Source organism: Apodemus sylvaticus, chromosome 3, assembly GCF_947179515.1.
Source record: "Apodemus sylvaticus chromosome 3, mApoSyl1.1, whole genome shotgun sequence".
NCBI lineage: Eukaryota > Metazoa > Chordata > Mammalia > Rodentia > Muridae > Apodemus > Apodemus sylvaticus.
Genome location: NC_067474.1, coordinates 46,334,739 through 46,356,333, shown reverse-complemented (window position 1 = coordinate 46,356,333; position 21,595 = coordinate 46,334,739). Strand labels below are relative to the sequence as shown.

Below are 21,595 nucleotides of genomic sequence, written 5' to 3'. Positions count from 1 at the left end.
CTGCATACATCGGAGGTGGTGGTGGTGTACACCTTCACTCCAAGCTCCCCAGGAGTATACCCAGGAGAATCTCAGTGAGATGCAGGCCAGCCTGGTCTACAGAGTGAGTTCCAGGACAGCAGGGCTACAAAGAAAGACCCTGTCTCAAAAAGAAAAACATTTTTCTGCTCTTTTAGAAGAAGCAAATTGGATTTCTAAAACCAACAAGGTAGCTCACAACTCCAGTTGTAGGGGATCTAATACTTTCTTCTGGTCTCCTCAGGCTCCAGGCATACGCATGGTACATATACACACATCTAGGCAAAACATCCAAACACATTTAAAAAGAAAAAAAACAATGAGGCTGGAAATGCTGTCACACATCCCCAACTCAGGAAACAGAGCCCTTATGTTCTGGGACAGGCTGGTTGGTCTGCAGAGCTAGACCCAGGGTAGACGGTGCTACATAGTGAGGCCCTGGTGTGTGTGTGTGTGTGATCAGATTATGTAATAAACCCTGTGATAATAAAACATTGCTTTTTTATTCTTAGTCTATAAAAAAATGTTGGTTTTTTTTTTTTTTAAGATTTACTTAAGACCTGTAAGTATACTGTAGCTATCTTCAGGCACCAGAAGAGGCATCAGATCCCATGACAGATGGTTGTGAGTCACTATGTGGGTGCTGGGATGGATGTATTTATTTTTTTTCTTTCTTTCCTTCCTTCCTTTCTTTCATTTTTTGAGACAGGGTTTCTCTGTGTAGCCCTGGCTGTCCTGGAACTCACTCTGTAGACCAGGCTGGCCTTGAACTCAGAAATCCACCTGCCTCCGCCTCTGCCTCCCAAGTGCTAGAATTAAAGGCGTGGGGCACCACTGCCTGGCAGGTGCTGGGATTTGAACTCAGGAACTTCGGGAGAACAGTCAGTGCTCTTACCCGCTGAGCCATCACTCCAGCCCCTAAAAATGTGTTTTGTGATGGGGTATTGTTTAGTGGTAGAATAGTTGCCAAGTAAGCACAAGGCACTGAGATTGATCTCCAGAACTACTGATAATTCATTAATTATTATAATGTATTTCAGCAATTAATGACTTATCCACAGGCGCTAAGCTGAGGGGCCAGCCCTAATCATCTGGTCTTCACTGGTGCTCACTATAACTGCGCTGCAGATAAGGAGACATTAGCAACTGTAATCATCCTCACACCACTACTGTGATCTTCAATGAGGAAGGCTGGGACACAGGGCAGGGCCTAGCACTTACAGCATTAGCCTCCTGTGATGGACCCACTACTACCTGCATTTTGACTTCTCAAAGAGCTTTTTCAGCTGCTGGAACCTCTCTGAAACCTGAAAAATAAAAAACATTTACAAATATATTCATTTTTAAGACTTTGATGAATACTTTCATAAAACATATATAAACAGAATTATCTTAAATAATAAAGAGATAAAATAATGTTTAGAAAAATAAAACATCTTTGGGGCCGAGGACATATCTCATTTGACAGAGTGGTGCCTATCATGTACAAGGCTAGAGTTTAATCCCCAGTACTACATAGACTAGGCATGGTTGTGTATGTCTGTAATCCCTGGTATCTTGAGGGAGACAGGAGGATCTAAAATTCAAGGTTATCTTTGGCTCCCCAGGAAATTCAAGGGCTATTCATTCAAGTCTTGTCGGAATCAATCTGTCTCTTTACACACACACACACACACACACACACACACACACACACACACACACACTTACTCACTCACTCATGCACTCTCTTTTTGCTTTAATTCTCGATACAAAATCTTATATAATTAATAAGGAAACACCACTATCAAGGTCCTTGAAATGAAATAAATACATGAATGGGGGGGTGTCAGGCTCATTTTTCTCAATTCTTATACAATCATAAAACAATAGTACTACAGGAAGCAGTATTTTTAAGCAAGTTAGTCGATAAACATCTTTTGTCTTTTGGTAGGTTAAAAATTAAATGTTAACTAAAAATTTAAACATAACTGATGTCTCTAAACTGTTTCATAAATAGAATATACTTTGAATTTTATATGTACTTTTAAAGAAAAGTAGATCTTGTCAGGTGTGGGTTTTACATATCTTTAATCCCAGCACTCAGGTATAGTGATCAAAATCAAGATCAATGGTAGCAATACATGTGGTTCTGGGTTCAATCTCCAGCATAAAACTAAGTAAATTAATTAATAAATCTAAGCAAGTCAAGCAGCAATCATCTGTGATCTAATAAAAATATAAAAACTTCTGGGTAGTGGTGGCGCACACCTTTAATCCCAGCACTTGGGAGGCAGAGGCAGGCGGATGTCTGAGTTCAAGGCCAGCCTGGACTATAGAGTGAGTTCCAGGACAGCCAGGGCTACACAGAGAAACCCTGTCTTGAAAAACCAAAAAAAAAAAAAAAAAAAAAAAAAAAAAAAAAAGCACACACACACACACACACACACACACACACACACTGGGTAATTACCTGATTTGGATTTTTGTTCAGCTTAACAGCTAAATAAGTAAATGTTTTCAGGGATGGCATTCTTTTCTGACATTCCAATAATATTTCCCGGTCATCATTTCTAAGGAGGAAAGATTGGTATTTAGCTTCATGTTGATTTAAAAAGTTAATAAATTCTACTACTGCTTTCGTATCTTTCAACTTTCATTAAAATGCATAGTAAATGTATATGTGTGTGTGTGTGTGTATACACCAAAACCAACACCGCTATCAATGACCCATATTTTCTCAAATTTTCTGTAGTATAGACAGCAAATAATTTCTAATCTCCCCTCCTCCTTGCTCTTTAGGTCTAGTCAAGAAACAAACTAGGTCTTGGTGACTGTGACAGAGAACTTCTGCCTCATCCATGCTTCCACCCAACTTACTTTTCTACAGAAAAAATAAATTTTTAAAAAGGAAATTATATGCTAAAATCATAAATACTTAGCTTAGGTGTTACTTAAAACAAAGTTTTCTTTTTTCTTTTTTCTTTTTTTGAGTCAGGGTCTTCTCTATGTAGCCCTAAAATTTTCTATGTAGACCAAACTCTACACCTGAGTGCTGGGATTAAAGATGTGCAACAGCTGCAGCTGACAAAATCTACTTTTCTTTAAAACTTCACATAAAACTAAAAGTACATTCCATTTATGAGACAAGTTAGAAACACCAACTATGCACATCCCTACTAAACTGTGTTTATAAAGATTTCTTTCCAAATGAAAGAAGTTTTTTCTTTAAAAAAAAAAAATAGAAAAAGCAAAGTTAAAAGAAATGTAACCTAGTGTGGAGATTTAATCAGAGGCAGGGAGATTCTAGGTGTGAGGTCACTATATGCTACAGTGAGATCAACTCTAAAAGCTAACCAGCTAGCATATGGTAGCACACACCTTTAATCACAGCATTCAGGAAGCAGAGGCGACTAGATCTGTGAGTTCTAGACTAGTCAGGGCTATACAATGAGATCATATCTCAGAACCAAACCAAAAATAAATAGCTTGATTAAGACAAGTCATTCATACCACTGAATAAAAACTATTATTCTAGATTATTCTACACCACAGCTAGGCTGTACTAAGAAAAACCCACTACCAATTACCTTTAGCCAATTCCTTTTTAAATTGTGTGTGTGTGTGTGTGTGAGAGAGAGAGAGAGAGAGAGAGAGAGAGAGAGAGAGAGAGCACGCAAGGAAGTTCAAATGTTCTCAGAAGGCAGAGATTGGTTCTCGTGGACCTGGACTGTGAGCCAGCTGATACGGGTGCTAGGAATGAAGTCACATCCTCCTACATAAGAGCAAGTGTTCTTAACCACTGAACCCACTCCAGCCCACTTTGGCCACTACTAAAGTAATCAATCCATCATGTTTCTTATTTAGGATGCAATAGAATTCTGAGGAAGTGTTGGATTAGAGTGCCCACTTCTCATCTTTTTCTAATTTAAAACATTTCAGAAAAGTCTTACCTTGTCCATGAAACTATAATTTCTCCCTTCTTTTTGATAACATTTTTTGCAGAAAGACTTGCTGGAAAAGTAGCAAGTGCTGCTGTTGAACCCTTCACCTCTGGGCTGGCCTCTGCCGACAAGGACGTGTCATTTACTGCAGCTTCTCTTTTCTTGCTGTCTTGCTTTCTGTGAGCATCACCATTTCTATCAGAATTAGGACTAAGTCTCTGGGTCTTTTCACTGCTTAAGTCTATGTCCTTTCTTTGTTTTTTATGAGAAGAGTGATTAACATCAGGGCTGTTTTTTCTCTTCTTGTGACCACTACCTAGAGTTTCAGGCAACTCTAAACAATCCAACTTTGATGGAGGCTCCGATTTTAAAATATGTCTCTTTATTTCACAAGAGCCAGGAGACTCTGAGGTCAAATCAATACAAGTTCCTTCAACAATACATTCTAAAGGACTGTTTGCCCTTCCCATCTTTCCTTCTTTGTAACTATCCTCATCTATACATATCACCTGGCATCCCGCACCTTCAACAGCTAACACAGGTTCACTACCTTCATTTTTACTTTCACTTGAAGCATCATGTGTCAAATCAATAAAAGCATCTATAGTATCAGGCTGTAAAGAACTACATGTTACCGCTGCATCTTGACCTAAGTTTGTTTTAGAACATTCCAAATTATCAATATTTAAAACTGTTACTTCCATCAGCTCCCCCAAACTTTTAGTCTCAGTGGTTGGATCTTTGGTTAGATCTATGTGTGTATCAGGAAGATGATTATCAACAGAGTGCGGGATTTTTTCCATTGAAGGCAATTCTTGAAGGCTCTCAGAATCTTTTGGTTCCCATACTTGATGCAACTTAAAGCAATCATCCACCACTTGATCACAATGAACCACCTTATTTGAGGCATCTTTAAGAAATTCATATATATCTGGAACCTGTGTTTGTATTATAGAGCTCTGTTCTTCATGAGTTGGTTTGCTCTTGTCAATATTTTCGTCAGAATTTTCCAAGTCTTTGACAGGCTTTAAAACTGTACTCTGAGACAGGATAGGTTCTTTCTCTGTTGCCACATCAGCTTCTTTTCCAGTTCTAGGCAAAGACGTCAATGACTCTTCAGCAACCATACCATGTTTAAGGCCAGGGGAGGTAGATGGTGTTGCACGCCGTATTTTTACAATGAAATGATCATTGGACTTTTCCATTATGACAGCATGCATGGGAAGATTAGGGTGGTACTGAAAGCCTGAAGCAACAGACCGACTTGTCCATGATGAACAGCTTGACTTACTGCTTGAATTATCAGACTCCAGAGCTAGATGAATGTCCTGTTCAGACGCATCCTCTTCCTCAAGCAAAGCATCCTCACTAAAATGTGCACTGATAACTTCTTCAGGAGTTGAAGTTGACAAAACTTCAGGCTTTAAGAAACTCAAATGGCCATCTGACTTCAGAGGTGATGGTACTGTTAAAGAGACTGCAAGATCTTCTAAGAGTATGGAGGAGATGCAGGGCTTACTCTTTTCGGAGCTATATACATTATCTTTACCTAAAGCTATGTTAGAAGATACTTCAAACATACAATTTTCATCTAACACATCAGGATGAACTGGCAGTGAAAGCCCTGAAGATAGAGATGGACCCTTTTCAGATGATAATAAAGACCAATTATCATCACTGATCACTTTTGGACAAAGAGAGCCCGCCTCTGAAACTAGCTCTTCTGTTGTACAAGCTGGTGTAGATTCACATTTGAGGCTCTCTAGCAGCTGTTTCTCTGGAGTCTTTAATTCCCACTCTGCTTTTTCAGTGCCACTTGTGTCTAACAGATCAGAACCTTGCAGCAAACTTTTAAATATTTCACCCATCTGTGCATCACTCACTAAGTTAAAAGTAAGGCTGGATGCCTGCTGCTCAGTAAGGATCTCAAAGCTCCGCTCTGACTTAGCGCCTGCATGCTGAGCCACGCGTGTCTCCTCCTCAGTATTTCCTTCATTTTTTCCTAGCCTGGGGGTGCTCGGGCAGTTCATTTCCAGAAACTGCTCTTTACGTTCAAAGTTCTTTGTATTATCAGTGCAAGTGCTGAAAGTTCTTTTTACATCATGCTTTACTATACTAGTATTGGTTTTACTTTGGTCTTGATGTTTTTCTTCAAATTTTTCACATCCCGGCGAAGATTTAAAATTCACAGTATTTTCTGATTTTAGCACTTTTTCTCTCCGTATTTCTTTGTTGTCCATCTTTTTCTTCTGACAATTTGAATGTTGGGTTCTCTCTTTATATTTTTTTCCAAGTTTTCCTTCACTATTGTCATTTTCAAAGTTTACAGAATCGCAAAACTTTAGTAGGATTTTTTTAAGCTTTTCAAACAAATAATCAAGTTGTTCATCTACAAACTTCCACAATTTTTTTTTCATATCTGTTTGTTGCTGTTCAAATAAACGGTCAACTATGCCATTCTTCTTCACTTGTTTAAGATTAGATTCTATAACTTCACAAAGACTCTTCTGTAAAGTACTTACTGACTTACAGATCTTAGACAGATCAAGGCATTTAATTAGTGATGTGAAACTCAAAATTGCAGATTCAATAATTCTATGAAATTGTGTCAATGAAAACTTTATCTTGAATTTCATATAATTTTTCCTTACATGTTTCCCTAGCAACCGCAACATATGCATAACCTCCCATACGGAAGAGGGTGCAGGAATAAGTGGAAGTATTTTTTCCAAGCTGGAGATGCTCATTGTTTTACTTTTCCTTTCTGTGTTTGATGGTCTGGAGTCATTCGATCTTTTACTCCATGTGATTCTGTCCCGAGGGAGTTTTACAGCTGTCCTCCCACTGTCCCTGTGCATATGCTCAGTGCTCCTCCTGCTTCCTGGGCTGCTTTTACCTGGCTGCACTTCAGTAGACGCTCTAGGTTTTGCATTCTTTTCCAAGCGTTTTTGTGCTACAGATTCTTCATCATCACTTCTAATTTCGCCTTCTTCTAATTCATCTAAAGACAGATTCCTACAAGAATCTGCTTCTGAACATTTGTCAAATTTGGGAACTGGTTTTTCATTTTCCTTATTTAGATCAGACTGACTCTTGAAAGTAGAAAGAGTTGAATTGGATGGAAACTCATCTGTGGAGAAGAATATATTAAAATCACATGACCACTGAGTCTTAGTCATTTGACATTGGCATCCTAAAACAACAAAGCATTATTTTAATAACCTTTCCAATTTTAAGGCAAAATGTTATGCTTAATACTTAAAATCATTTCCCCTGACCTTTATTTACAAAGAATTCAAAAGATGCTAGGTTTGTGATTCAGTGATAGGGCACTTGCCTAGTGTGAACTGAAGTTCTGAATTTGATTCTGAGCATTGGGAAAATAAATGTCTCAAAATAGCAGGGCGGTGGTGGCGCACGCCTGTAATCCCTGCACTCTGGGAGGCAAAGGCAGGCAGATTTCTGAATTCGAGGCCAGCCTGGTCTACAAAGTGAGTTCCAGGACAGCCAGGGCTATACAGAGAAACCCTGTCTCGAAAAAGGAAAAAAAAAATTAAATGTCTCAAAATGTCAGTTAACTGAATAATTTTTATTTTATTTTACCAGCATCACCTCTTCTAACGCCATTTGATGATTGCTTCTGAACAATGAAAGTATATATGAAATCTAAGACTATAGCTCAATATTAGTAGAATACAGGCTTTGAATACTCAAGGCCCTGGGCCTAATATTCAAGCACAGTATAATAGAATTATGTATGTATGTATGTATGTATGTATGTATGTATGTATGTATGTATGTATGTATATGTTTAAGTAAAGATCATTTGAAATAATTTGTCCAATCACTCCCCTTTTTAATAAAAACAATTAAACTGAGCATGGTAGTATACAAGTACAATTTTTTTGTTTGTTTTGTTTTGTTTTGTTTTTCAAGACAGGGTTTCTCTGTATAGTCCTGGCTGTCCTGGAACTCACTTTGTAGACCAGGCTAGCCTCAAATTCAGAAATCCGCCTGCCTCTGCCTCCCAAGTGCTGGAATTACAGGAGTGCGCCACCACTGCCCGGCTACAAGTACAATTTTAACACCTAGGAAAGTAAGGCCAAGCTAGGTAGACAGAAAACACTTGTTGAGAGGAGTGAGGAGAGGTTAGAAAGATGGCTTAGTGAATAAAGTACTTATCACTCAAATGTGAGGACTGGAGTTCCGATTCCCAGCACAAAGCTGTGCAGGTGTGATAATCCACCCCCAATCTCAGTGTAAGGGAGGCAGAGAGAGAGAGATCTCTGGCAATTCACTCAGCTAGACTGGCCAAATTGTTGAGCTCTGGGTTCAATTAGATACAGTAAGAGAGAGACTGAGAAAGACATACCACATCAACCTGGTCTCCACACTAGTGCATATAAATATGAACATGTGTACATTTGGACACCACGTATACATGTAATAAAAACCTTTGCACCTTACGGAGCTGGGGCAGAGTTTGGCAGGAGTGCATATGTAGCACAAGAGGCCATGAGCTCAATTCCCAGCAGCAATTAAGAAATGTCTATCAATTGTACCTGGAAGACAGAGTCATCCAGCAAGCTATTTGTAATTGATATGCACTGACAAGGGGAAATCAGTTTTCTTCAGTGAAGCTCACTGGTATATCAACCATTCTCCAGGGCAGGGACCATGTCTGGAAGTAGTTGGCTAACACAAGATATTTTGGCTTTATTTTTTTTTGGGGGGGGGGGGCGTTGTTTCAATTTGTTTTGTAATTTTTTTTTTGTTACTTGTTTTTTACTTGTGTTTTTGTGGTTTTATAGGGGGTGTGTAAAATAAAATATAAAGTTGGGTGGGTGAGGTGAGGAAGAGCTAAGGAGTTGGGGAGTAGAAAACAGGATCAAAACATGCTACATAAGAAAATTAAGTTGTTTAAAGACTCAGAGTATAGTTCTAGTTAATATCTGAATTTTTTTTTATATCAAGAAAGATGGTTCAGGAGCTGGAGAGGTAGCTCTTTGGTTAGGGGCACTTAATGCTCCAGAGGACCAGGATTTACTTCCCAGCACTCACATGGCAACTCACAGCTTCCTCTAATACCAGTTTCAGGAGAACCAGTGCCTTCCTCTGGCCCCCAGGGGGACCAAGCACACACTTGATGGACATACACACATGCAGGCATTTATACATACACACAAATAAATCTGAAAATCAGGGAAGACTAAGGAAAGGAGCTTGCTTCAATAAGTCTAGTGAGCGGCCTGATTTCAATCCCTAGACCCTATGTAAAGGTGTACTAGAGTACCAACTTCATGGCTGTCCTCTGGTTTCCTTCCACAAGCATTCCTCAGCACAAACCCCTTACACATCACATATACACATAATGTAAATGAATAACTTTTGTAATTCTCTAAAGCACTTATTTTGTTGTTCAAAGTGACAAAAGGACAACTTATAGAAGATAACATAAACTATTACCTTTATGACTGTTATCATACAGTGGATTTGCACATGAGCTCTCCACGCTAAGAACTTTGGATACTGGTCTCACTGGACTATTCAGAGGGCTGATGGGTTCTGGAATAGGTCTCAGATTATTAAAGTCAATACTCAAAACTGAGTTATCATCATCTTGATATACTGAGTTTGATTCTCCAGTTTCTATTTTGTGGTCAATCAACTCAGTCTTCTGTGGTGAAGGTGCAAAAGTCTCTTTAGGTAAACAAGGCTCCAAAGGATAAGATTTAGTCTCAGCTATAGGTCTCTCTTCAAGAGAAGATTCAAGTTTAGGATTACTGTCTCCTGAACAGTTAACTAGTGAACTGCTAGGTTCTTCAACCAAAGGCTCTAGATGGCTCTCACTGACTGCAGCTGCTTTTGGTGAAAGAACCACCTTTGATTTTTCACCTTCAGAAATATCACAAGAATTTATACCATCATGTCTTTTGGTGCCCAATTCTTGGCTGAAGTCTTCAGAAGAATGTTCTGGTAATACATGCATCACCGCAGAAGCAGCTGCCCCTGCACCACTACTCGTCTCTTCCACTTCCGTTGACTGGAACAAGCATCTTGCTTGTTCAATTTCTCCAGGTGCTGGGAAGGAAATGTCCGTGCCACAAGCAAGCAGTTCACAAGGCACGGTATTCTCAACAGATTTAAATAACAACCTATTTTCTTCCTTCATTTTGTTTTCTGGAATGCTAATCCTGAGTTGAGATGTAGCTGAAAGAGCCTCCTTTGGCTCTGGTAACTCTGATTTGGTTTCCTCTCTATTATGTTTACTGACAGAAGAAAGACATGCCACCGTTTCAGTCTTCTCCAAGGACTGTGATTCACACATGCCACTGGGCTTGGGAACACCAGCTACTTGATGTGGATTATCTTGACTAGCAGGCTGCTTTTTAGCAGGAGAAAGAGTTAAGTTCAGTTTTTCCATGAAGCTTAACTTTAAGTCCTTGCCCTTTGCTTCATTTGGCCCATTCTCCACTTTCGTTGCACATTCTTTATTGTCTGTCCCTTTAGAAAGGTCATTGTTCGAGACTGCACCTTTACCATGCTTGGGCTCAGTCTGTCTCTTTCCATCAGCAGTGCTTTTCTTAGAGTCTTTATGAGTCCTTTGTAAGTGTTCTGGAGGTGATTTTTTGTCACTTTTCACATGTCTACTTTCTTCTTTGTTTTCTCGTTCTCTTTTCCTCCTGTCCTCGGTTCTATGTCTTTCTGCTTTGAAAGGTGTATTTTCCCACTGGTGTGTAACACTGACTTCCTTGGAGTGTGGGTACTTGCTATTTCTGTTGCTTGAAAGAGAAGATGAACATCTTCTATCTGGAAAGCCATGACTGTTCATCCCTCTGTCTCTTTTACAATCTTCTCTTCCCCTTCTCTCTTCTGGATGATACTTATTGAAGCTATAATATTTCGCATCATTCTTGGAATGAGGAGGTAATGCCCGGTCCACTCTTCCCCGATGCCCCTGCTCCTCTCCTGATGGTTTAGACTTCACATCACTTTTTCTTTCTGCTTTGTCCTGAGATGGAAGTTCTTTTCTGTGCGTATTTTGTAATCTTTCATTTTGTCTCTCTAGATTTTTATCATTTTGAGGTTCCACTCGAGTGTGTGGTCTTTCTCTGGAAGTCTCTTTTTCCCAAGAAGAGGCACTCCGCTCGCTTTTATATCCCAAACCAGTGCTGCTTTTACTCTCTGAAATTTTGCTCTCGGCCCTTGCTTCACTGTTTCCATGTTTCTCAGGGTTTCCTTGTAGTCTGGAATTTGCCTCCTTGTCCCTTGGCTCACCGTCACTACAGCTGCTATTCAAGTCTTTCTGTGTTCTATCAGTTCCTCTGCTACATTGGCTATGTCTAATGCCATTCCTTCCTCTCCTATTATCCTCATTGGAGTTACCTTCTCCAACCTGGTAAGGAGAGCGTGACCAGACATTGTTGGTACAATGTTTCTCAATACCCGTAGGCAAGTGCAAAGGATTTTGTGCTTCAGAATGTGGTTTTCCTTCCTTTTCCAAGTTTGGCTGTGAAGTGTTAGGATGTACATCTTTCTGAAGATCACTTTTAACTCCGTGATCAGTCTTTGAACAATCGTCCAAATGGGGAGATTTGGATCGTGAATCTTTTGTTCTTGCAGTTTTATGGTTATTTCGAAAATGTGGAAACTCAGACAATCTATTAAGATACAGGAATTAACAAAAAAGCAATTAATTGATATTTAATAGCATTCCAGATTTTACTCACATGACATACCTTTCAAATTTAAGGGCCTACAAATTGGCAAAACCAGTAGGAACAAGTGATTTGGGCTGGGGTGTAGCTCAATGAGAAAGTATTTACTTAGCATGCAGGAAACACTGGATTAAAAACACAGAATGTATCCGTTTTCAACTAAACAGACCCATTCTCAATGCAAGGAACTCACATTTGCTTTTGCTTCAAAGGAACTCTACCCCAGCACCTGCCAGTTCTCTTTGGACTCAGGACAGGTACATAACTCCCAAGTCAGCACAGCACACTCAGGAGACACACAACCCACAGTTACATATACACCTTATATTAATTCTGTTATGTTTGAATTGTACTGGTCCCATCTACCACAAGTAAGTTTACACCCTGAGGTCTTAACACAGTATCTCAGAATATAACCTTATTTGAACACAATAAATTACAAAAACAACACAGATCCCAACTCAATTAGGGGTCATAGTAGTAGCTCAATGATACAGCTTTGGCCTAACATGTATGAGGCCCTGAGTTCAATCTCTCCACCAGAAAAACAACCAATTACTAGAAGATACTTCTGAGACAACTGGGAAATGTGACAAAAAACTGCATCCATAAAAGGAAAATATAACTAACCTTAATTTTAGATAGAACAGAAAGACAGAACTTTCTGTCCTCAATAGACATAAAAAAAAGAGCAAGAGGCAAGTCACAGAATGAAAGACATTTGCAATTCACTTACCTAAAACACGCTGTGTACATGTAATGCACCCCATACTTATCAAATTACTAATTCCTAAAAGATAGTGCTGGGTCACAGATTCTGGTACAGACTACAAAGCACTACCACTCAAAGTTTGATTTTAATTATAGTTACTTATTTTTCTGAGTTTTGTGTGTGTGTGTGTGTGTGTGTGTGTGTGTGTGTATAAGAGGACAACATGTGGGAGTTCGTTCTCTACACCACGAGGATTTGAGGAATGGACTCACACATCTGGCTTGACTGTAAGCGCCTTCATCAAAGAAGCCATTTTACCAGTCTTCAAGTCTCACCTTTAAATATACTTTTACATTATACATTTCCCAGTATTCACATGCTTAATTTTTCTATTTTCATTATATGTTAATATTTCAATTTTGCTTCAGTAAATGTTAAATTTCTACTAAATGCTCATTAGTTACTATTATAATACTAGTTAGTTCACAGTATAAATATTTGGTAGAATATTTATTTAATAATGCATAGCCACATTAAACGAACTAATACTAAGGTTACACATGAATGCACACAACTTTTCAAGCTAGGTATGGTGCCACATGTCTTTAATCCCAACCCTCGGAGTTAGAAGCAGAGGATCTTCCAGGATAATCTAATCTAACACAAAAATCCAAGTCGAGGCTATATACAAACAAACAACAACAAACCAAATAACTTCTCCATTCAGGAACCAACATTAATACAAGGTACACTGGGAATGACTTAGATTAGTAAAAGCCTAAATAACGCAAAATAGTCCACACAATGGAGGTCTTTACTCTTTCAACAATGATCTACAATATGCCAGATTCCATGGCAAGTAACTGGAAAATGCTGAATCCAAGCAAACACATCTCTGATTCATGAAATGTATACTGCAGTAAAAGCAGAAGACACTAGGCAAAGAATCTCAATCATTTGGAGAACTACAAGTATGCATAAACCCACAAAAGAAATCTGACTTGGGATGGAGAACAGATAAGTATCTCCAGCCAGAAAGATGGCTAATTAGGGGCTGGAGGGGTGCTCAGTGGTGAAGAGCATTGGCTACTCATCCAAAGGATCTGGGCTCAAGTCCTCACAACCAACTGCAACTCCAGTCCTAAGGGAATCTGACACCCTCACCTGGCCTCTGCAAATACCAGGTACACACATGATGTACACACATCCACACAGACAAAACACCCATACACATTAAAAACAATCATCAACAATAAAAACAAGATGGCTATGCTAAAACCAGAGGATGAAGAAACAGCCATTCCACACAGTAGAGAAAGGACACACGCAAGGAAAGGCAGAACTTGGGGTACCTGAAAGAACACCAGGGCCATGGTATTCATGCAGAGGTAAGCACAGGCAGGGCTAAGAAATGGTTGGGCCTATAGTGCAAGGGACCAGAAGGGCAAGTTAAGATACTTGACCTTTCTTTCTCTTTTTTTTTTTTCAAAGATTTATTTATTATTATTATATGTAAGTACACTGTAGCTATCTTCAGATACCCAAGAAGAGGGTGTCAGATCCCATTACAGATGGTTGTGAGCCACCATATGGTTGCTGGGATTTGAACTTGGGACCTTCAGAGGGGTAGTCAGTGCTCTTAACCATTGAGCCATCTCTCAGCCCCGATACTTGACCTTTCATTCCAAGAACAGTCAAAAGCTCCTAATAGATTTAATCAAGAGAAGAGGATAAGATAACTTTGTTCAGATATGTGCTTCAGAAAAAAACAGAGGCAAAAGAAAGCAAAGCAGATGCAGAGATGGCAGCACAATGGCTTATGGCTGGTTTGCATGGACTAGGTGGGCTGCAGCATGTGAATAAATGAAGAGATACACTGCCAGATAGATCACAGGGACAGAAGCATCAAGTGGTGGCTCTGAGAAGTGTCGAGAGGGAAGCTTCATAGGCAGGGATGATGTGTTATAGTTTATCAAGAGTCTTGATGCTATTAACAGCAACTTCTCACAAGTACTCTCGTGTCTGCAGTAAGTTAAATACCACCCACTTCCTAGAGGTCTGGCTTATACCAACCGAATAAATGACACTGTTCTCTACTAAGCTACAGAACAACAGAAAAGGCTTTGTGGCAAACATTTTGGATTAATTTCAAAAGTCCTTGTAAGACACTCACGTGGGTATAAAGTACATACATACATACATACATATATATATACATACATACATACAAATTAAATTGGCCTAGGATGCATGAGATTGTTCATATGAAGAAACTAAAAGAGAAAAGAATGAAGCAGGGAGACTGGAGAGATGGCTCATTAGTTAAGAACATTCTACTATTTGTAGAGTACTAGAGTAGTAGAGTTCAAATCCCAGTACCAAGATTGGGCAGTTCACCAGTGCCTGAAACTCCTGCTCCAAGGGGATCTGATGCCCCCATGGGCACTGGCAAGCACATATACAAAGAAAATAAATCTAAAAGAGAGAAAAAGGACAAAGGCTTGATCTTTGAAAAACTCAAAAGAACAGTCAAGGCAGAAAAACAAATCCCAGGAAAATAAAAAAAAAAAAAAAAAAATCACATTACAAATGTAATGTAATTACAGGGAGACTGCTTCAAAGCAGGAGAGTAATAGAATGAAACAGCCCACAGGAAGACAATCTAAGTGGAAAGTCAGAAGCTATTTGATGGACTTATACCAGTGGCTGATGATCAAAAGTCAGATAGGATCTGGCTCAAGAATAAGTACAACGGGGGCGGGCAAGATGGTTCAGTGGGTAAAGGCACTTGCTGACCTGAATCTAATACTTGGAACCCACACGATGGAAGTAAAGCTCCACCAAGGAACACCTACGCACTATTTACAAAGTACCAAGGGCTCAGTGGTAAAGCACTTGCATAACCCATAATACCAAAAAAATTTGGGTTCAACTTTTCACACCACCCAAAATCAAAACTACAACAAAGAACATGTTACAAAAAGCAGAATTTGAAGCAGATGTGATGATGCATGCTTCAAGATGAGGCATGAGGATACTCAGAAAGCTCAAAGCCAGCCTTAGACATCCTATCCTTTAAAACAAAACAAAACACAACTGAAAGGGAGGAGATGGTAGCAGCAAGTTTAACCGATAATTCTTTCACTTCTGTCTATGGTAAAGATGGGTAGCCATAGATACAAAAAGGTCATCCTGAATTTAAGAGAGTGAGAAAAATTAAGAAAGAAAATCCACTCTAGAGAGTTATTTATTTAAAAGGCTAAGTGCATATTTCTCCTTTACTATCATCTATAAACTGCATTACTTTGTTTCCTTATTTGGGAAGGAGGGAGCGCAAGCATGCCACAGCACACATGCAGAGGTCCCAGAACACCTGTGGGAGTGGGTTCTCCTAGCAGACGGATCCCAAGGGTCAATCTCAGGCCAGCGGGCTTGGCCCCAAGTGTCTTCACTCGCTCAACCTTCCTTCCTTCTTTCTTCTAGGTGTTCTGGGCTCAGGCTTCCTTGAGCTACTTCCCCAGTCCTGCTCCTGGTGTCTCAGTTTCTGATGTGACCAGCAGAACTTAGTACATGCACAATGACTTTCTCTAGTAAGCAGTACTAGAGCAAGACCCCAAGGATTTACAGAACTATGTATTTTAGGAATCTTGTGGCGATACTGTTCCATCAGTAACCATAGATATCATTATAAATCACTAGCAGGGTAGTTGCCATTTATACTAGGACCATAACTCTTTAATGAAATACATTATTTCGCCCTTTGACTGAAAGTAAAACCATACTTTATACGACTGGTGAAAGGTGACATCTACACACCTTTGGTGAAGGTGATTTATCTCTTCATCCTTACGGTTTATTTCCACTCTGGCAGTTTTGATAAGTGCTGAGATATTCTTCTTAAGAGACTGGTTTTCATTTTTTAAGTTCAAGTTCTAAAACACAGATAAGACACAGTAACAGACCCAAAATGTATACAACTGTTAATAGTACTATTTGTAGTGTTAGTTGTAAGGTTTTTAAAGATAAAGCTTGGCTATACATGATAGACTTGAATTCACTTGATCCTTCTGCCCCAGCCTCCAATGTGGGGATTCTATGAAACCATACCCAGCTTTCTACTAACTGCTGAGTACTAACTAATGCTAGGCATTATACATTTTATCTTATGTGTAATTCTGAAATGCGGCTCCCTAAAAATTAGTTTTCCTATTGCTCACATACAGAAGCTGAGATTCTGAGACAATAAGCAATACCAGGAAAGAACCACCTGATCAGACATACTTCAGACAAGTACTGTAAAAGCAGTAACACAAGCAATAAGTTCTGCTTAGTTTTAATAACTAAAACATGATCTGCCAGGTGTGGTGGTGCACACCTTTAGTCCCAGCACTCAGTAGACACAGGCAGGGCAGATTCTCTGAAAGTTAGAGCTATCCTGGTCCACATACAAAGTTCCAGGCCAATCAGAGCTACACAGTGGGATCATGCCTTAATACAAAAAACCACTAAGAAATGCTAAGCATTAGCTATTTAAAAAACTAAACATGCAAAGATATGTTGGCTTTCAAATTAGCAAAAACAGAATCTGGAGCTGATTCTTTCAGGGAAAGAAAGGAGAATCAAGAGAAGCACAAAAAAGTAGAACACCATGACATTCTTTATTTTTGCGGCACAATCACAAAAAGAACCGTCTGACAACTGTGGATCACCATTTTTTCCTAAAAACAAAAAACAAAACAAAACCAAAAAACTTAATCTTTGTTCTTCTTTTAGCTGTATATGGTGTATCACATGCCTTTAGTACAAGCACTTGAGAGGCAGAGGCAGGCAGATTTCTGAATTCAGGGCCAGACTGGTCTACACAGGAAGGTCAGGCCAGTCAGGGCTGCACAGTAGGATCATTTAAAACAAAAGAGAACTACCCTCTTTTAAGCCACCCACTTCTAAACTTAACACACAATTATTAAATCATCCAACAGATCATTTATGTCTGTTATGTCATTTTAACTTTGAAGCAGTTTTCCTATAATCCTTTCACTAATCAAGAAAAAATTAAAATGGAAAAATGACACAAAACACTCTTAAAAGTGGAGAGGTATAGATAGACATGACCAAGGTATAGTATAAACATGTAGGAAATTGTCAAGGAATAAGTGGAATTTTTACACATACAAAGAAATGTCAGATGCTGCATACTTAGCTCACATGATAGACACCCAGGGCTTGGGTTCAAACCCTAGCAAATAGAAAAAACTTCATAAGCTGCCAATACTTTACCACCTTAATAGCTAATGCCACCCAAAATAGGGCTGGGGGTACTCTTCAGTGGTAGACATGCACAAAACTTGAGTATTAAACTTTTAAAAAAATGTGCGTTGGTGTTTTGCTTACCCAAATGTCTGTGTGAGGGTGTTGGGTGCCCTGGCACTGAAGTTACAGTTGTGTGCTGCTATGTGGGCACTGGGAATTGAACCAGGGTCCTTTGGAAGGAAAGCCAGTGATCTTAACATCTGAGCCATCCCTCTAGCCCCAGTATTAAACGTTTAAACTGCTAAGATTTTAATATTTTAACTTTAATTATAACTTTTTTCTTTTAAAGGAAATAGTTTCACTGGACAGTGGCGGCACATGCCTTTAATCCCAGCAATAGGGAGGAAGAAGCAAGCAGGCCTCTGAGTTTGAGGCCAGCCTGTTTCACAGAGGGTGTTCTAGAACAGCCAGGGCTATACAGAGTAGCCCTGCCTTAAAGGAAAAGGAAAAGAAAAAGAAAAAAAGGAGATACTCTTACCATGTTACCCAGGCTGGCCCAGAACCCCACCGGTAAGTGATCCTCCCGGCCTGGTCCCTTAAGTAACTTGGACTACAGGTACTGTGCTTAAAAGATTCTTATGTCTGTCTGTCTGCCCATCCTGGAGATCATGCCCAAGTTATTACGTTCTTATACTGCTGATGTTCAGGAGCTGTCCCACAAAGCACGAGAACAATGACCTCAGACAGGGGCGGTTTATTAAACGTGCACCTAAAGACTGATCAACCAGGGCAACAGCGTCAGACTGGGGGCAGGGGGGGGGGGCAGTGCGCACTGAAAGCTGCACGCAGGGAATTCCTCAGGGGCAGCATAAAAAGCCTGAAACCACAAAAAAACTCATAAGCAAGTGCAGGAAGTACTGCAGGGTGGTCGGCCCTGATTCAAGCCCATTTCAGATGTAACAGTTCATATTGACCTTTAATTTGACGGTGTTCCTAAATGAAGCTTATGGTTGTAGACTGTCTTAAGATTAACAAACTTCACAGCATACAGAACAAAACAGGGTATATAGCCAGCATGACCCTGCTCTGAGTCAAGTTATTTTTCTGCATTAGTGACTGGCAGGCATATTACAGCAACAATATGAAACAGCTGGTGGTCATGGAACAAAATGGCTACAGCTCTGCTAGGAGGGCAGGCATTCTAAAACAAAGGGCTGCCTGGAAAGAGAACTGAGTAAAGAGCTAGGCACGCAAGTGTGCGAATGTAAGTTTGATTCCTCAGAACTCACAGGAAAAGCTATCTTGGGTTCTTCATGCTTATCACCTCAGTAATGGAGAAATGGAGATAGGTGGATTCCTGCGGGTTGCTAGCTTTGCAGCTTAGCCTACTTTGTGAGATGCAGGCCAGTTAGAAACCATGCCTCAAAAGATAAGGCAGATGGTGTCTGAGGAGTAACACCCAAGGAACATCTGGCTTCTAGATGCATGTGCAAACAAGCTCACTCACACCCATTCTCTCATATGTGCACACTCACATATAAATGTTAATGAAGAAGAAATAACCATGATACCTGTGTCTGTATTTCCTTAAACCTTTTCATCAGATCTTTCATTTGCTGCTGACATTTTCCATATTCTATCTGCAACTGTAAAACACAAAAGGATTAATTTTGGCATTATTATACTTTCTTAGCTTAAATGACATTTAAAATTTAAAATTTGGGGGGCGGGAATCAATGTACTCATAGGCTGTTAAGTCAGATTATGTTGTATTCTGTTGTTGCTATTGTTTCCTACAGTGTCTCCAGATAGGCAAAGCTGCTTCACTACTGAGCCTCCTGTCTCAGCCTCCCTAGCACTGAGATTATAGGCAAGTGCCACTGTGTCTGCCCAGACTATTGGTTTTTAAATTTCACCTCATTCATGGTACATTTTGTAAGCTTCTTAGTGTAACTCTGAACCTTAATGTTCAAATATAGTTAAAAGAAATTTGTGACATATAAGTCTTGACACATTATGCAACACACAACTTAATATAAATCATGAAAGAAATAAAATGTAGCATTTCACTGATAGTCTACTATAGCTTTATATATATTTAGATACTTAAGTTCAGTCAAATAAAATTGTAACTGAATTTAGACATGTATTCTAAAAGTATTTCTTAACAAATCAGAGGCAGAAACTGCTTTAAATATTAATTTAAAAACTAATCCCTACGGGACTGGAGAGATGGCTCAGCAGGTAAGAGCACGACTGCTCTTCCAGAGGTCCTGAGTTCAATTCCCAGCAACCACATGGTGGTTCATAACCATCTGTAATAAGATCTGCTGCTCTCTTCTGGTGTGTCTGAAGACAGCGACAATGTACTCACATAAATTAATCAAATAAATAAATAAATAAATAAATAAATAAATAAATAAATAAAAAGGAAGTCATCCCTAAACACAGACTGTCCAATAGTAAGCTGTAGCCTACAGGAGCTACAAAAACAAATAACCATTCTTTTTTTTTTTTTTTTTGGATTTGTTTTTTTTTGAGACAGGGTTTCTCTGTATAGCCCTGGCTGTCCTGGAACTCACTCTGTAGACCAGGCTGGCCTCGAACTCAGAAATCCGCCTGCCTCTGCCTCCCAGAGTACTGGGATTACAGCTACAAATAAACATTCTTAATAATAGAACAACTCATACGTCATTGTATGTTGCCTCCTTCGCAGTTCCTTCTTCAGTCAGAATTTCTTCATACAAATCTAAACAGTTTCTGAATGACACACAGGATCTAGAAGTACTGTCTGAAAACAAACAAAAACTTACATTAAGATACTTGTTAGAATTTTTGTGAATTAGTTTTATCAACATTTTAGTAAGCATAAAGAATGGTTTGTTATTTTCATATTTTCTACATGTATACCATTATTCTTTATACTAGAATTCTTGATGTAGTATCTACATCAAAGGGTTATTACATTTCTCCTTACCAGCATTTCCTACAGCCTATACTAATTTTACAGATGATCACAAGAATGCCACAAGGTGGCTGTTCCAATGAATCCAGTGTGATAATTATCTGTTACAAAACACTGACAGATCTGATTGTAGAAAGCTCTTAATTGAACAGGTGGTGAGACACTCCATTACCATTGTTACTGATGCATTTGAAGACATGCACAGAAATAGTCTCTCTGTGACAGCATAGCCAGGAATGCATGTTTCCATCATCCATGTCAGGAGGTTCACAAACACATAACACTAGAGCACTAGCTGCCATTTCAATGGTATGAAAGATTTTTGCACAAAACCTAATAAAACTTGAATCACAGATTAATAATAATTAATATTAATAATGCCTGTGTTAATATGTTCTGATCAAGCTTTGGGTCAAAAACTAATTACCTCAGTGGAATCCTTTCAAAGACATTATTTTAGAGCTGTGAAGTTACCAAGTGCCATTAACAATAAAACAAACACAGTAAATCAACCAAACAAGATGAGACTGTTTTATGAAATTTACATACCAGAAACAGCACTATCCAACCCAGCATATATGTCCAATGAGCCTTCATCATTATTTTTAAGAGGAGAGGCTGCAAAAATAGCAAAGACTAGTTAAAACTAGCTTATCGGCTGAGGTTTTTTTTTTTTTTGTTTCAATTCCTACTTGGAAGGATAGGAAAGGAATATATTATTTCTGCTTTAAAGCATGATGAGACAAGGGTCCTGGTGGTAGTGGTGGTGGTGGCACACACCTTTAATACCAGCACTTGGGAGGCGAAGGCCAGCCTGGTCTAAAGAGCTACTTCCAGGACAGCCAAGGCCACACAGAGAAACCTGTCTTGAAAAACAAACGCACAACAAACAAACAATCAAAGAAGAAAAACAGGAAAAGGAGAAGAAAAAAAAGTCAAGATTTATATGTGCTTATCAATAGAAAATTTTTGATGTAGAGATTTATTAATTGACTACTTTAAAAATTCA

The 21,595-nt window shown here is 39.1% G+C and overlaps 1 protein-coding gene across 3 annotated transcripts in view; it reads right to left on the bottom strand.

Moving 5' to 3' along the window:
* Casp8ap2 (caspase 8 associated protein 2) overlaps positions 1 to 21,595 on the bottom strand; it is a 38,762-nt gene that overhangs the window by 2,362 nt on the left and 14,805 nt on the right. For 2 of the 3 annotated variants that reach the window (XM_052176186.1, XM_052176187.1), the window contains exons 3-10: positions 21,136 to 21,204; positions 20,312 to 20,412; positions 19,193 to 19,267; positions 16,188 to 16,303; positions 9,408 to 11,602; positions 3,951 to 7,071; positions 2,471 to 2,570; positions 1,240 to 1,325 (exon numbers count right to left, since the gene is read on the bottom strand). In XM_052176186.1, coding sequence (XP_052032146.1) covers positions 1,269 to 1,325; positions 2,471 to 2,570; positions 3,951 to 7,071; positions 9,408 to 11,602; positions 16,188 to 16,303; positions 19,193 to 19,267; positions 20,312 to 20,412; positions 21,136 to 21,204 — 5,834 coding nt within the window. In that variant the 3' untranslated portion in view covers positions 1,240 to 1,268. The remainder of the gene's footprint in view (positions 1 to 1,239; positions 1,326 to 2,470; positions 2,571 to 3,950; positions 7,072 to 9,407; positions 11,603 to 16,187; positions 16,304 to 19,192; positions 19,268 to 20,311; positions 20,413 to 21,135; positions 21,205 to 21,595) is intronic. The other variant, XM_052176189.1, reaches the window with a different exon arrangement.